Genomic DNA, 15,673 nt, shown 5'->3' on the forward strand with positions numbered 1-15,673 from the left:
CTGATATGAGTATAGCTACTCCAGTTTTCTTTTGATTTCATTTTGCATGGAATATCTTTTTCCATTCCCTCACTTTCAGTCTGTGTGTGTCCCTAGGTCTGAAGTGGATCTCTTGTAGACAGCATATATATGGGTCTTGTTTTTGTATCCATTCAGCCAGCCTGTGTCTTTTGGTTGGAGCATTTAATCCGTTCACGTTTAAGGTAATTATTGATATGTATGTTCCTATGACCATTTTTAAAAACTGTTTTGGTTTTGTTATTGTAGATCCTTTTCTTCTCTTGTGTTTCCCACTTAGAGAAGTTCCTTTAGCATTTGTTGTAGAGCTGGTTTGGTGGTGCTGAATTCTCTTAGCTTTTGCTTGTCTGTAAAGCTTTTGATTTTCAGTTATTGTATTGTTCATCTCTGTTTGTTTGTTCTTTAATTCTTCTAGGTCTTTGTTAAACATTTCTTGCATCTTCTCGATCTTTTCCTCTTTTCTTTATCCGAGGTCCTGGGTCATCTTCACTATCTTTATTCTGAAATCTTTTTCTGGAAGGTTGCCTATCTCCACTTCATTTAGTTGTTTAACCTTATGAGAGTTCCCTTGTATGTTATTTTTCCTGTTTCCCTTGCTGCTTTCAATAATTTTTCTTTGTCTTTAATTTTTGCCAACTCTGGTGAGCAGAGCTCAGTAAAACTTTAATCCGCTTGACTGTTGATGGGTGTGGCTGGGTTCCCTCCCTGTTGGTTGTTTGGCCTGAAGCGACCCAACACTGGAGCCTACTTGGGCTCTCTGGTGGGGCTAATGACAGACTCTTGGAGGGCTCACGCCAAGGAGTGCTTCCCAGAACTTCTGCTGCCAGTGTCCTTTTCCCCACTTTCCCCACAGTGAGCCACAGCCACCCCACACCTCTGCAGGAGACCCTCCAACACTAGCAAGTAGGTCTGGTTCAGTCTCCCCTGGGGTCACTGCTCCTTCCCCTGGGTCCCGATGCGCACACTACTTTGTGTGTGCCCTCCAAGAGTGGAGTCTCTGTTTCCCCCAGTCCTGTTAAAGTCCTGCAGTCAATTCCCACTAGGCTTCAAGGTCTGATTCTCTATGAATTCCTCCTCCCGTTTCCAAACCCCCAGGTTGGGAATCCTGATGTGGGGCTCAGAACCTTCACTCCAGTGGGTGGACGTCTGTGGTATAAGTGTTCTCCAGTCTGTGAGTCACCCACCCAGCAGTTATGGGATTTGATTTTATTGTGATTGCGCCACACTTACCGCCTCATTTTGGCTTCTCCTTTGTCTTGGGACGTGGGGTATCTTTTTTGGTGAGTTCCAATGTCTTCCTGTCGATGATTGTCCAGCAGCTAGTTGTGATTCTGGTGTTCTCGCAAGAGGGAGTGAGAGCACATCCTTCTACTCTGCCATCTTGTTTCCTCCCCTCTCTGATAATTTCTGCCCTATAAATCATAACTGTTTTTGTGAGGCTAAAATTAAATGGATGACTCAGTATTTTCTTCTCTGGTAATTTCTCTAAGGAAATAATCAAGGATTTGTGCATAAAAGTTAGCTACAAGGATGTTCATTACTTATTGTTGATAGAATAAAAGTAAAAAGAAACATGCATGTTCACCAATAGAGAATTGGTTAAATAAATAATGGTATATCATTTGGGTAAATAGTTTAGTATGAGGTTACTAAAAGTAATGGTATAGGAGCATATTGAAATGAAATTTGTTTATTATATGCTAGCAAGTGAAAAAAACAACTTATATAAGGGAACATATAGTATCATCTTATTTTTGTTTTATGTCTGTAACTGGGAGAACTGAACAGCGAGTTTTTCCTTCCTATAGATGAAGAATGATAAAAACAAAAGATCCTCAGCATTTCAAGCCTCTCTTATGAAATAATCAGTAAAGGTAACAGGGCTCTGTCATTTTTCTAGTAAGCTTGGAGGAGAGGTAGGAAAGAAACCAAATCTGTTAAGAATGAGAAAGGCTATTGGTGATCATGAGGCAACTAGCAATGCGTTTCCTTTTGTCAATGAAAATAATCAGTAAACAATCTATAATAAGAATAGAAAAGAGTTTTATTTGAACCAAGCTGAGGACTAGCTTGGAAGCCCACTTCCCGGATTACTCTGAGAAGCTGCTCCAGAATAGCAGAGTTTTCTGCACAGTATTATATATTGGCAGAACAAAGAAAAGAACATTAAACACATCAGGGTTACATTTCCTCAAAGTTTCAAAAAGAAAACAAAGAAAAACAGTTCATCATGTACATAGCAAGTTAGCATGGCCGTTCACCTGGGAAGGGAGTATTATCATCAAAGGATAACCAGCACTGGCGTGCCAGGAAGAGAGGCATTTAACCTTTGTTTTTTAACATGGACTTTTTTAAAAAAATAAATTTATTTATTTACTTATTTATTTATTAATTTTTGGCTGCGTTGGGTCTTCTGTGCATGGGCTTTCTCTAGTTCTAGCAAGTGGGGGCTACTCTTCGTTGTGGTGCGCGGGCTTCTCATTGCGGTGGCTTCTCTTGTTGCAGAGCACGGGCTCTAGGTGCGTGGCTTCAGTAGTTGTGGTGCGCAGCCTTCAGTAGTTGTGGCACACGGACTCTAGAGCGCAGGCTCAGTAGTTGTGGTGCATGGGCTTGGTTGCTCTGCAGCCTGTGGGATCTTCCTGGACCAGGGATTGAAACCGTGTCCCCTGCCTTGGCAGGTGGATTCTTAACCACTGCGCCACCAGGGAAGTCCAACATGGATATTGTTTATTTATAGTCATTGTGTCTTTTTCTCTAATAATTAAAGCCGGATGTACAGTGTATGTTTGATAGGCCACAAACAGGCTGTTTTAGTCAGCATCAAACTGAAGTTAACTCATGTATAAGCCAGAATGACTTCCCCGTATCTCAATATGTGAAAATTTCTTTTATCACTTTCTGTCTTGGAAGAATTAGTATTTGTTCTTGGGAGGGTGTGTGTATTCATGCTTTTAACAGATATGTTTAAAAAAAAAGAAAAAAAAGAGTGAATGTGGAACACAAAGGTGGGATTAACTCAGAGAAACTTGAGGTTTCAGGCTGCTGGGATCTGGAGCTTCATAATCCCTCTTTCTTTTCACTCTCCTTCTTTCCTGCCAAGTGGCATCATTGAATCAGCATAGAAATCATATAGGAAACATTATACAGTTGACCCTTGAACAACACGGAGGTTAGGGACGCTAACTCTCCGTGCAGTCGAAAATCCTTGCATAATTTATAGTCAGCTTTCCCCATATACACGGTTCCTCCGTATCCGCAGTTCTGCACCTGAGGATTCCAGCAGCCAGGATCCTGCAGTGGTGTCAGGTTTACTACTGAAAAAAATCCACACGTAAGTGGATCCGTGCTCTTCAGACCTGTGTTGTTCAGGGGGAAACAGTACGAGGCAAAGAGGCTTCTGCAGCCTCCATGCCTCAAACCCTGGGGACGGCTCTTAGGGAACGGTAACAGATTGGGTGGTGAGAGACAGCTTTCTTGACGTCTACCGAATGCGAGATATGTTTACCTGTGTGAATTTTAAGGAGTTTGATGGCCTTCGCGTGAGTCAGAGAGCAGGGCAGCCAGTTTAAGAACAAGGTAGACGCCCACAGCGGCCATCTCCTGGCAAGGGGCCCTCTCCTGGGACAGTTTTGATCACTGAGCCTGCGACAGAGTAGGTACCTGGTCAACGTTTCCTCCTGTTCTTGTCTCCTGCCTGTAAGGGCATTTAGTTTTGTTTTGTCTTTCCCACTCATCACGTTCGATTGCCAGCCCGGTGCCTGTTTGCCGTCCCAAAGCGCCTCGTTCTCCCTGTGTCTTCATATATATGTCAGCTTATGCCAGCGTATATTCAGCGTTTCATGTTTTAGCAGAGTGGTCTCAAGGTGGATGAGCTAATTTTCTTACAAACCGAATGAGGGGAGGCAGGAGTGTGAGATCAGTGGTCACTTTTCAAATTTGTCCTCTTAGCCGCGCACCCTAGAGGGACCCCCTCCTTCATAGTTTGAGTAATAGGGAATCTAGTTCTTTTGTTTGGGGTGAAGAGGTGCTTGTGAATATATTCAAAGAGCAAATATGAGAGGAAGGTAAGGTCTGAGAATTAAGGCTTTTGGAAGAAAGACTGTGGTGACTAACCAACCCCATCTTCAGTGGAAGATGCCTCTGAGTCACCTATGTTTGCGACTGTGATACAAAAAGGAGCATCGTACGCATAACACCACGTAATCACAAATCAGTTCTTCCCAGACAACAGCAAATTGTGGCTTCAGACCCCGCAGGAACAGGTTCTAGGGATGAACTGCCTGTTCTTTTGTTCACTTTGTGGAGCAGAATCCGGTGGGTGGATGGTGAATAAGATCTCTGATGTTTACTTAGTTGATACACTCCCCGGGCTCGACACCCCACTTTCCTACTTTATTTATTTAAAGTGATAAAAAAAGAAAAACAGCACTGAAGAAATTGATCGCTAAATGTGGTTTCAGGCACCAAGTGTTCTTTACTTTTTTTTTTTTTTTTTTCCTCGAGTTTTTCACTGAAGTTTGGGCAGGGTGTCTGGAGGGCTTAAATGGGCCCTTTTTTGGGGACTGGCGTTCTTGGAAGAACTTCCAGTGGAGTGAAATGACTAAACTTTCCTGCTCCCAAGGAGTTCTGTGGGGGGAGAATTCCCTAGCACTGAATTCACTGGGCACATCAGGAATATAACACAAGAGAGAGGCTTCTGTGGACGAGCTGTAGAGTTTGGAGGAGATAATGATTCATTTTCTTTTTCTTTTTTCACCATTCTCATTACATGCCTAGAATAGCAGCTTTAAAGGGGACGATAAAAACAAAGATTTTTTTGACTTTCCCAATGTATTTGTTATACGACAATATTTGTTCCTAAACTTTTTGAAAGTTTGATCCAGCCTTTGTGCAGGTCTTCTCCCTTCCGTAGACACCTATAGTCTAAGGGGAAGTAGCCCACCCCTAGCCCTGGGGCAGGTCCTTATCAGTCTGAGCTGAACAGGGTAAGGCATGTGACCTAAGAAGTATTTCTTTGCTGGGGGGAGAGGCGTGGCGGGTAGAGGAGAGAGAGAGCCATCCAACCTTCCATTGGATGTTGTCCTGTCCGGATGTGTCACTAGAAACCATGTCATGTATTTTGGGACCTTGAGGTCTTTTAAACTGGATTATAAAGTTTATACCCTTGGAAGGGCAAGCTGAAAAATGTTTATGTTGTTGTCACTGAATTTATCAGGTTGTTTATCCAGATTGTTTTTCAACCCTAGAACTTAATTCATCCATCTCTCGTTCTGTGAAATAATGTATTTTCCTTGTTAAGCTATTTGGAATTCAGTTTTCTGTTCCTTGCAGCCTAAAAAAGTTCCAAATTTGTACATTGATGCTGAAAGTTTATTCTTTAACCATAGTAAAGTTTTTTTTTTTCTTTCTCCAAGTAATTATGATGTAGGCAGTTTACAACCCTTGGCGTTACCCTGAGGCAACTCATATATGGGCTGGGAGCCTCAGCTTTTCTAACTGTAAAAGAGGAGAGCAATTCATTAATTTATTTGTTCAACTACAAATTATTAAGCACCTACTATGTTCCAAACACAGTTCTACAAGCTGGGAATATATCATGAACAAGAAAGACAAAAATCTCCACCCTCACAAAATAGATAAAATGAGGAAAGCATATGTTACATAGTCATTGTAAGGAGAAAAAAAAAATTGGGGAAGGAGGATATGAAGTGTCCTGTAGGAGAGTTAGGTCTGAAGTCTTGGATAAGATGGTTTGAAGTCAAATAAGAAAGTGACTTAATTTTGCAAACAAATAAGTAAGTGAAGGCGACAGCTACTTGGATCTCTGAGGAAGTGTTTCAACGCAGGAAAAGACAAGTGCAAAGGCCCTGAGGTGGGAGCATCCTAGCATGTTCACAGAGGTAGTGATAAAGGTAACAGGGAGCAGTATCAGGCCCAGCCTCGAAGGCCACTGTCAGGACTTTGGTTTTCACTCTGAGTGATAAGGGGAACTACTGAAGGGTTTTGTGCAGAGAAGTGACATGCTTTGACTTCTGTTTTAACAGGCTCATTCTAGCTGCTACCTCAAGAGTAAACAGAAGAGAGATAAGAGTAGCTGAGAATCCAATTAGGGGGCTTTTCCAATAGTATAGAGAACACGATGGTGATTTGGCCCAAGGGAGGTAGCAGAAGCCATTGTCAGAAGTGGTCAGATTCTGGTTATAATTTGGAGGTAAAAACGACGGGATTTCAAATAGAGGAATTAAGAGAGACACCAAGATTTCTGGCCTGATCAGAGGAAGAATTAAATTGCCAATTCTTGAGATACGGAAACAGCTGTAAGGGGAGCAGGTTTTGGCACAGATGATTAAAAGCTCGGCTTTGGACATTTTGGGATGCCTAGCAGATCTGCAATGTAGACTTTAGGTAGGCAGTTGGATCTACGTGTTTGGAGTTTTAAGAGAGTGATCCAGGCTGGCGATAACGACGTATTTGAGAGTCATTAACATAATTTAAAGTCATTGAGGTTGGGTGCAGTTATCCTGGGAGTGAGTGAATATAGAAAAAAAAGAAGCGTTCCAAAATTTAAAAGCCAGGTTGTTGAAAAGGGACCAGTTAAGAGATTGGGAAGAAGCATCTAGAACGGTAGGAAGAAAGTTGGGCAAGTGTATTTTCTGAAGGACAAGAGAAAAATGTTTCAAGATTGAGACAGGAAGCTGTGTCAAATGCTGCTGAGAGAGCAGGTCAAATGAAGACTGAAAACTGGCCCCCGGAATGAATGACACGGTGTCATCGGTGACTTTGGGAAAAACTGCATTGTAGATTCGTGAGGGTGGGCTTAAGGGGACAGGAGAGAGGTGGCAGACAGCAAGAACATGCAGGCCTTTCAAGGAAAGAAACAGGGCGTTGGTGGGGATGTCTAGTGTAGAGGAAGCGATTTATGATGACGGGGAGAGGCGGGGAGACGTGCAATGCCTGCCAGCAGGTGTGAGGGGGAAGGGTGTCGGCCTCTGCCAGGTGCACAGACTATTTATCCACAGCAACGGGACAGAAGGCCAGGTGCGTAGACAGAGATGCAGAGATGGCTTTATTTCTTGCTGTGAAGTCAGAAGCCGGGTCCTCAGGAGAACATTTCAGCTTACTTTTGAGAATCGTTTTATTTGCCAGAAAAGCAGAAGTACCGTAAATACTCCGTGCTGCTCTCTCAGGCCAAGGTGGTTTATGACTGCTAATTGTTCCGATCACGGACACATGGTTTAGTATGCTGACGTTCATTATCTTTTTTTTAAAAAAAATATATATGCTCACTTTCATCTGACAAAGGAGACCATGGAAACTGAAACATTTGTAGAAGTCAGTAGAATTTTATTTAATGAAATCACTCAAAGGTTGTGCTTTCTGTGTTCACCCTTACATTATAGATAGTTTTTATTTACAGAGAGTCAAAATTTCAGTTACTTTAGGCTAAGGTTCCTTGAATTTCCCTAGAATATACTGATTTACTCCATTTCATTTTCCCTACTTTCGGCTAGATTACTACCTCGCTATTCCTCATTTTGCTGCTGAGACATTTGAATATGAGTATATCCTTAGCAATATCAGTAAATCTACCTAAACAGGGCAGCTCATATCAAAACAAGAGTTCTATACATTTCTGAGTAAGGAATAACTAGAACATTGGGAGTATTACTATCAGTGATTAGAACAGTTAGAGCTGCTACCATTTAATATTTTCCACCCAATATTATTCTAGGTATTCTGTACCTATTAACTGTAACCTTCACAATATCCTTATTGTTTTTTTTCTTCTCATTTTATAAACACGAAAACGAAGGTACAGAGGGAAAAGGGAAATTGTTCAGAGTGTCAAAGACAACAACGACAGAACCGAACAATAAACCCAGGACTCCGATTGCACTGTGAGTTTCCCATTTATGGTTTGGCCACAGTTCAACAACTACTAACAACATCTCCCTTCCTGGCCCTTATATGGAGCCACGGATACAAACACACAGTTTTTTGCCTAGAGAGGCATTACTCCAGTAGAGAACACAGAAAGATGTATTTCCAAAGCAATGTGGTTGGCGAAAGAGGTGAACACAAAGTATTACGCCGGTATTGAGAGAGAGAGAGAGAGAGAGAGAGAGACAGAGAGTGAGCTTAGAGCATGGTCTAGGGAGGTTTGCTGGAGGGGATGATAGTCTAAATTGAATTTCAAGGAGTGAGTAAGAATTAGGTTGAAGAAGTAGAGGAAGAATATTCTAGAAACATAAACGTGTGGTGCTTTTAATAAACTGAAAGAAGTTGAATACTTCTGTACACTCAAGTTCAAGTTGAGGAGTAGCGGGAGATGAGGCGCTTGCCTGTATATTGGAGATGATAACACAGAAGTATTATATGGTCAGATTTGGGTTAAAGGTGGAATCTAGCTAGCAGCCATGAGAAGGACGGAGTGGAAGGCACATTTAGAAATTTTTAGGACTCTTGTTTTAACTGCTTTGTTCTCAGAAAAATTTCCCTAGGAGAGACAGATTTTGTGCACACAGTAAGTTAACTTGTCATTATCATCACCAAGTACATTCTTAGAAGGAAGCTCAGTTCAGTAGCTTCATCTTTATGTCAAAGGTAAATTATGGACTAATGAGACCATATAGTGCCATTGGCACTAGCCAGCGTCACATATGCACAAATAAATACAGTACCTCTTAAGAAATAAAAATGGACACATTGTCGGCAGAAATCACAAATTTATTAACTCTTAAATATATCAATCAGTCATTTACCATTATGGCAAGAAATATATACAGTGTCCCACGGTAAACTGCAGTGTTTCAAAATGAGAGAAGATAATTAATAAATGTGTAATTCAATTGCGGTGGAGAGAACAAATCACAATTTCCTCACGTCTTAGTGTGGAAGACAAACTTGATCTACAGTAATACTTCAACACCACATGCTAAAAGTGTAAAAAAAAAAAAAAAAAAAACCACTCTATACCTATTAAAAAAAATACATGTATGCCACGTATAGCTGCTGCACAAAAAGGTAAAAGAAATTAAAAAGGGAAAAATGAGGCCATTACTTTTTCACAGATCTCATTGGCAGGTTAACATGGCCCAATACATTTACTGTATATATTTATTTTATTTTAAATATATATTGTTTTAAGTCGTGTAATAATTATCAGAAAAGCTTCAATCCGTCTACCATACATCCACTAGCAACAATATCTAAGGTGACTAGTAATCAACACAGAAAGGTGAAATGAGAGAAAAGAGGGAGGGTTGATCTTTTTGTTTACGTTTTTGCTTCTGCTTTAAAAATAGGCTTCTGAGGATTGTGAATTACTATTGTTAAAATAACGTTGATGAAGATACCATGCACTATAAAGCATTTCAGGGAGGAGAAAAAGCCCCACAGGAATTGAATAAACAAAGGAGAAATGAGAAGCACAGAGGAAACAGGGACAATCCCTCCCGCCCCCCCTTTTTTTAAATAGGAAAATGCTAACTCCTCGAAGGAAGATAATGTTACTCTGACACATGAGAGAAGCTACAAAAGCACAAGTCACAGAGACAGAGTTCAAAACAAACAGGAGAATGGAAAACACCTGCAGGCCTCTCTAACTTCAGAAAACTAGCCAGTGATGACACAGGAGGCGTGCATCCTGCAAGGCAGAAGGAAGTGCCTTTGCACAAAATCCTGATCCACGACCAGCTTGGTACTCTCCTGGCAACTGCACCCATCAGTAAGACGTGGTGCAGGTACAGTAGGAACCTACTTGCTTTTATTATAAGTTTAAACAATTCTAATACCTCCAACACAGGATCCCTACGTCCAAACTCGAGCAGAATTACAGACTTTGGAAATCTTCTTGACATCATTTTTATGGGCCCAGAAGATGATCAAAGCACTAGTTTAGCCACCTCCAAAAGGCCTCAGTTTTCATTTTACCTTCATTATGCAAATTTCACTTTTCTCACACTACTAGACAAAAAGAGAAAAAAAGAATGAAAAACAGAAAAATATAAAGGAAGCAAGCAAAAGTAATAAAGAAATAGGAGAAAATGAAGAAAAAAGAGCATAGGTTTGAGAAAGGAACAAAAAATTCAATTCAGCAAATTTCACCAGAACAGTGCAAGTATACCCTAAAGTGATCAAACTCGTCAATGACGTGAGTTTTTCCAGTTTACACAGTTTGACCAAAAGAGACATGACTTTAGGTAGTAGCAAACCCACCGATTCTCGCTTCCACATTCGTAAGTGATTCTGCCCGCATATCAACCCCTTTAATTGTTAAACAGCAACACAGCTTTCAGTGAAAAACCATCCATTTCAACCAGGATCACACCAGGAAACTGAAGGTAATTTTTTTTGCCTCTTTTTGTTAAACAAAAAAGCTAAAACAGATGAACAGCAAAGAGTTTTTAAAAACTTAACATTTCTGTTACAAACTGTCATTCAAAGAACGATAATTTTAAAGTCTGTTAAGTCTTGGCATAAGCAGAGAAACTGGATGAATAGGTTTGTACTTGGAGTATTGTGGAATTTTTTTTGTCTGACCTCCCCCTATAGTTTGCCAACAGTGATTGAAGTTTGCATGGAACATCTCCATAGTTGAAGTGTAAACAATGTATAGGAAGGAATATATGACAAGATGATGCATCACATATGCATTACACGTAGGACCTTCACAACTTCATGCACTCAGAAACATGCATGAAGAGGAGGAGAGGACGGCCCAGGATTACCATCCAGGTGAGAACACAGAATGCAGAAGTGGCACTGTTGATACTTAGCTGAAAGGAGAGAGGGGAGACATAAATTAAACTGTTTTACAAAGTATCATCAAATTGCTTTGCCAAAGATTAGGCTAGGCTACGATTTTATAACTCAGCAGTTAAGTAATAGATTGAAAATACTATGTATAAGATCTTTGCTTGCAGTCATTAAAAGAGAAAATGCACAATGTTAAGCAATTAATATGGATCTTCTACTTTAATCTGTCAATTTGTCCACACAGAGCTAAGCTAAAAATAGACAGGGACTCAGGCTGCAATCACATGATTAAATCTAAACATACAGTTCAAGCATTCATGTTTACCAGACAAATTAATAAATGAATAGCATTATTTGGTTGAAAGAGACTAAAAGTTTAAATTCATCCTTTAGCTTCTGTCATTATTCTTAGACTCCGCTGGAAATCAAACCTAGAAGTCAATTTTACAGCCTCAAAAGTAGGGAAAACATGATTATTTTTAGTTAATTGGAGGTCTTCTTTCTCTAAACCAACAGCTGCAAGCACTACTTCTTCCAAGGTCTGACAAGGTTCAGTGCTTTGAATGGGGAAAACATTCACAACAGTACCACACATATCTGAATTCTTCTAATCCAAGGTAAGAAGCAAATCTTAGGAAATAACAATGCAGGCGTGAATTGAATTACAGTCAACTTTCAATTATCCTCTGGAATTACTCACTTTGTGAGTTTTAAATTTCAGCTTGACTTCCTCCTCGTGGTCAAATACCATTATACTCAGTCAGGCAGGGCAAATTAATCTACATATTAACCTTAGCCAAGCGCAGAACAGGAACTGTAACCTCTTGAAAAAACAGTAAGACACCCAAAGATCCTAGAGCCTGATATAAATTAGTTCTGGATAATTGCGAGTTGTCTGAATTGACCCAGATAGAACTGACTTTTGATGTGAGAACTCCAGGATATTCCAAACCTGCCACAATCCATATGCTGAAGGTAGGGTCTCCTCAGCACTTTAGTACCTTGAAAATATGGGTTATGCTACACAATGGTGCCAAACATTAGACTCAAGAGCTCATGCAAATATGGTTTTCACTGAAATAATGTGAGGAAATATCCTCAAAGGGAGGAAAAACAGCCATGCAGCTTTTCAGTCATCAGCTCCAATCACAAAGTATCATGGAGCAGGATGTTACTTACAAGACCCACATGTGAATGGTTTTCAGATGGTTTTAGACGTTTTGCCACAAAGAGGTGCTTCCTGAGAAGTTTTCTTTCCAATTTGGAATACAAGATGGCCTATTAAGAGAAGCCCCACTTAAGCCACCTGGCATAAAATGAAGTTTTCTTAAATAGGCTCTATCCCATAAGCACTTTAGGGAATTGTAGAAAAACCTAACCTTCTAGTACTGAATGAATGTAATCCCTTCTGTATTAACTGGCAATTTGGGCTGTACCTCTTTGGGGAAAAAAACACAGAAATGCACAAAAACAGGTGTCTTCATTATCGTTACATTCCTTTTGTCTTTCTATTACTTAGCTATTATTTTGGGGAGTGAACTTCAACGTATTTTTTTTTCCTTACTGACCCACGTTTTACAAATCCAACAGTGATACATAATAAGGCTACAGAGAAGGCCATTGAAAACCACTGCGGTGGGACATTATTAAACTAAGACATTTTGATGGATTCTCTGGGGTGAGTTGAATGGCTGTTTGTGTGGCCTTGATTCCCCATCCCATGCCCCCCAGATATTAACCGGTAATCCTGGTGAGAGAATCTGGAATGAGATCAGCAGTTGGCCGAACTTCTACTGATTCTGAACACCCCTTCTTGTTCTCATCTCACCCCACTTTACTGATGCAACCTTAATTCCCATGATTCCCCCTTGACTCGAGCTGGAGCCAGCCTTCCTTACTGACAATCCTCTACCACAGGAAGCTAACGTCTGACCCTGTGCTTTTCCTCATGATGCTCCTTGAACTTGGGACTAGCTTCCTTTTGTTCTTTCTATCCTTCCATTTCTCCAAATTCCACTCCTCACTTCAGACCTTGTTCAAAATTCTATCTTTTATACACAGTATACTTCCAAACATAAACAGTTTGCTACATTGGTCATTCATTCCCTTCTACACTGAAGTTGAGTATAAACTTTATTTTAGTTTTTTCTTTGGTATTGGTGATAAGTTGCTTTCTAAACTAGAATATAAGTTCCTTAACGGCAACGTCTTTCACCTTGCATTTTACCTGGCACAAGTTAAGCACCTATGTGATGTGTAATACATATGTCTAATTATTGATTGGAAGAGCAAACATGACATCTGAGGTAGTGGTGTAGTGAGAAAGACGCTGAAATCCCTAATACTTGCATTTTAAATGCTGTATTTCATAAATTTCTCCTAATATTTGTAATTGAGCACCAGTAGAAACAAATCTATGAAATGAAGCTCCTGATATCATACAGTCTCCCCACAGTATCTGCGGGGGATTGGTTTCAGAACCCCCGAGGATATCAAAATTTGCAGATGCTCAAGTTCCTTATATAAAATGGCACAGTATTTCATATAACCTACACCCATCTTCCCATATACTTTAAATAATCTCTAGTTTACTTTACTTTATAATACCTAACACAATGTAAATGCAATGTAAATAGTTCCCTGCAAGACAAATTTAAGTTGTGCTTTTTGAAACTTACTTACTGGAATTTCTCCACCCCTGAAAATTTTTGATCTGAGGCTGGTTGGATCTGTGTGTAAGGAAACCATGGATAAGGAGGGTCAACTGTATTGGTCATTTTAGAAACTTTTTCCCCTAATTTTTCCCCTTCCTCTGCCAATTGTGACAATGAAGTCATAAATAGTTTACCTTATTACATGAATTCTCCCTGATTTAACCATAAGAGAAATCAGCTTAACAGGGTATCCTCTAATTCCTATCTAAAACTATTGTGTACTTTCTAGGGCAAGTTTCAACCCACAAATGGCTAGTCTGATTGATCTTTCCGGAGAATTATAGACTGCTTCTCATGAAACATTAATTCCCACCAGTGTAACTGACCACTGAATGACCACTAGCATTAAATAACAGATGCCATGCTATTAACAATGGAATAAGTAAAAGACGCTGACCAGGGGTATATTAACAAAGAAGCTGACAGCCTGGAAATATTTACTTGATGGGTACTGTTCGCGACCCCGAGCGATGAAAATGAACATTCTGCCACTTTCCATCCCGGCGGTGCCACACACGTGTCTCTTCTGACTGCATTGTTTTTGGCATTCCGCTGCCATCCATGTACTGTGTGAGCCTAATGTACGCTATGCAGGCAGCATCGTCGCCTACCAGATGTACGTGGGGGTTCAGGATAATAGTGTGGATTGGTTTATTGTTTTTGGACAAAGCTGAAAGAGAACAACATGGAAAAGAGAATTTAGTTTCTATGTAAAGTAAACCAAAACCAATAATAACTTCAGTTGGGACCAATAAATAGAATGCCATTCATTCAACTATTAATTCTTTGCATTAACTGAACGCCTGGTACTGTGCAAAGTATAAAGAAAAAGAGAGCAGAAGTAAATACAGTCATTATTTTCTTTGACTCCCTCTGTAGTTAAATCGTATGCCACTCTGAAAACTTTGAGTGAGAAAGCTAGAGAGAGAGACATATTTATTTATATTGGGAAGTGGTTAGGAACAAGCCATAATATGAATAGAGAAGGAGAAGGGCTGGCCCAGGTACACGGAGCAGTTCCTGTCTTTCCAATGAAGGAAGCACTGGGGCAGTTGACAGGGTTTCCTGTGGGCTTCTTGGTGTTTGTTTTTGTTCGTTGGTGAAGTACATGGGACAAGAGGAACATATCAAGCATGGAGACTGCTGTCTCCTAAACAACAGGCTGGTCATAGTGTGAATCTGTTTCCTCATCTCATCCTGTGGCTCCTTTATTTAGTAGCGTCCATTCTATGTTAGTCCAGCTGTGGTCATCCAGTAAGAATCCAAAATTTGGTGTTGGCCATATAGCCTGATTCTGATTCTCTAGCTCTCTTCTTTGGTTGAGCAGCCCTCGCTAGGCTCCAGCCTTTGTTGTTTTGACAATAGCTATTTATTCTAATTATTCAATGACTAAGAGATATGAAGATTTAGTGCAGATAATTGATTGATGATGCTTCTCTCTTAGATCACTAAAACAGGCAGAACTGTTTGTTTTACCTGTTATCCAAACACGTCCTCCATTTTCAGAAAAGATCTGAATAAATTACTTAGTGCTACAGTCACGTAAAAAACAATATCCCATTATGAAGAATATGTATTTATGGAAAGTAATGATGTACAGTGTTATGTTGAGGTAAGTTAAAATATTAATGGGTTAATTATTATTCTTTCACTACAGGTGAGATGGTGCCAATCGAGAGTCAACTGAAGAAAAACATTATGAGATGCTGTCAATCACAGTGCAGGATGGAACAGAGAACAACTGAAGCTTTGTGAAGGCCAATTTACCACATAATTATCTTTGCTTGCAAATGTTTGGTGCATATAAGACAAAGCAATTCATTAAATGTAAAAATCCATGCCAAGGCAGACATTTTCAGTGCTTATAATTACTGGACGTGAGCTTGATTATCCTAATCATTACTACAATTCCTCTTTAATTCATCAAAATCTCACTGCAAAAGGTGAATTCCCTCCCTGCATCATGCAAACACAACAAACATGATACCTAACGTCATTAGGTGTAAGGAAAAGGAGCATAAAAGGAACTTCTGGTTTACACGTTTCCTGGTGACCTGAAGGAATTCTGCAGGCGTTTCTTTTGTCACTTTCTCTTTCCTCTGAGACCATTAAAATTCGTGTAATTGGAACTGAAATATTTATCTGATTACTCATCTTCATTTACATTTTACCTTGAAAAGGAG

General features: G+C 40.0%; 1 protein-coding gene across 33 annotated transcripts in view; it reads right to left on the reverse strand.

The window, feature by feature from the left end:
- Nucleotides 1-8,178: 8,178 nt before the first annotated feature.
- CAMK2D (calcium/calmodulin dependent protein kinase II delta) overlaps nucleotides 8,179-15,673 on the reverse strand; it is a 321,127-nt gene continuing 313,632 nt past the window's right edge. For 5 of the 33 annotated variants that reach the window (XM_028492204.2, XM_028492222.2, XM_028492215.2 and 2 more), the window contains 4 exons: nucleotides 13,932-14,160; nucleotides 13,459-13,505; nucleotides 11,956-12,054; nucleotides 8,183-10,796 (listed from right to left, as the gene is read on the reverse strand). In XM_028492204.2, the coding sequence (XP_028348005.1) occupies nucleotides 11,978-12,054; nucleotides 13,459-13,505; nucleotides 13,932-14,160 (353 nt within the window). In that variant the 3' untranslated portion in view covers nucleotides 8,183-10,796; nucleotides 11,956-11,977. Of the gene's footprint in view, nucleotides 10,797-11,955; nucleotides 12,055-13,458; nucleotides 13,506-13,887; nucleotides 14,161-15,673 lie in introns of all 33 variants that reach the window. The other 28 variants (XM_024119154.3, XM_028492225.2, XM_024119153.3 and 25 more) reach the window with 18 other exon arrangements.

This window comes from Physeter macrocephalus, chromosome 7 (genome assembly GCF_002837175.3).
Source record: "Physeter macrocephalus isolate SW-GA chromosome 7, ASM283717v5, whole genome shotgun sequence".
In the NCBI taxonomy this organism is placed as follows: domain Eukaryota; kingdom Metazoa; phylum Chordata; class Mammalia; order Artiodactyla; family Physeteridae; genus Physeter; species Physeter macrocephalus.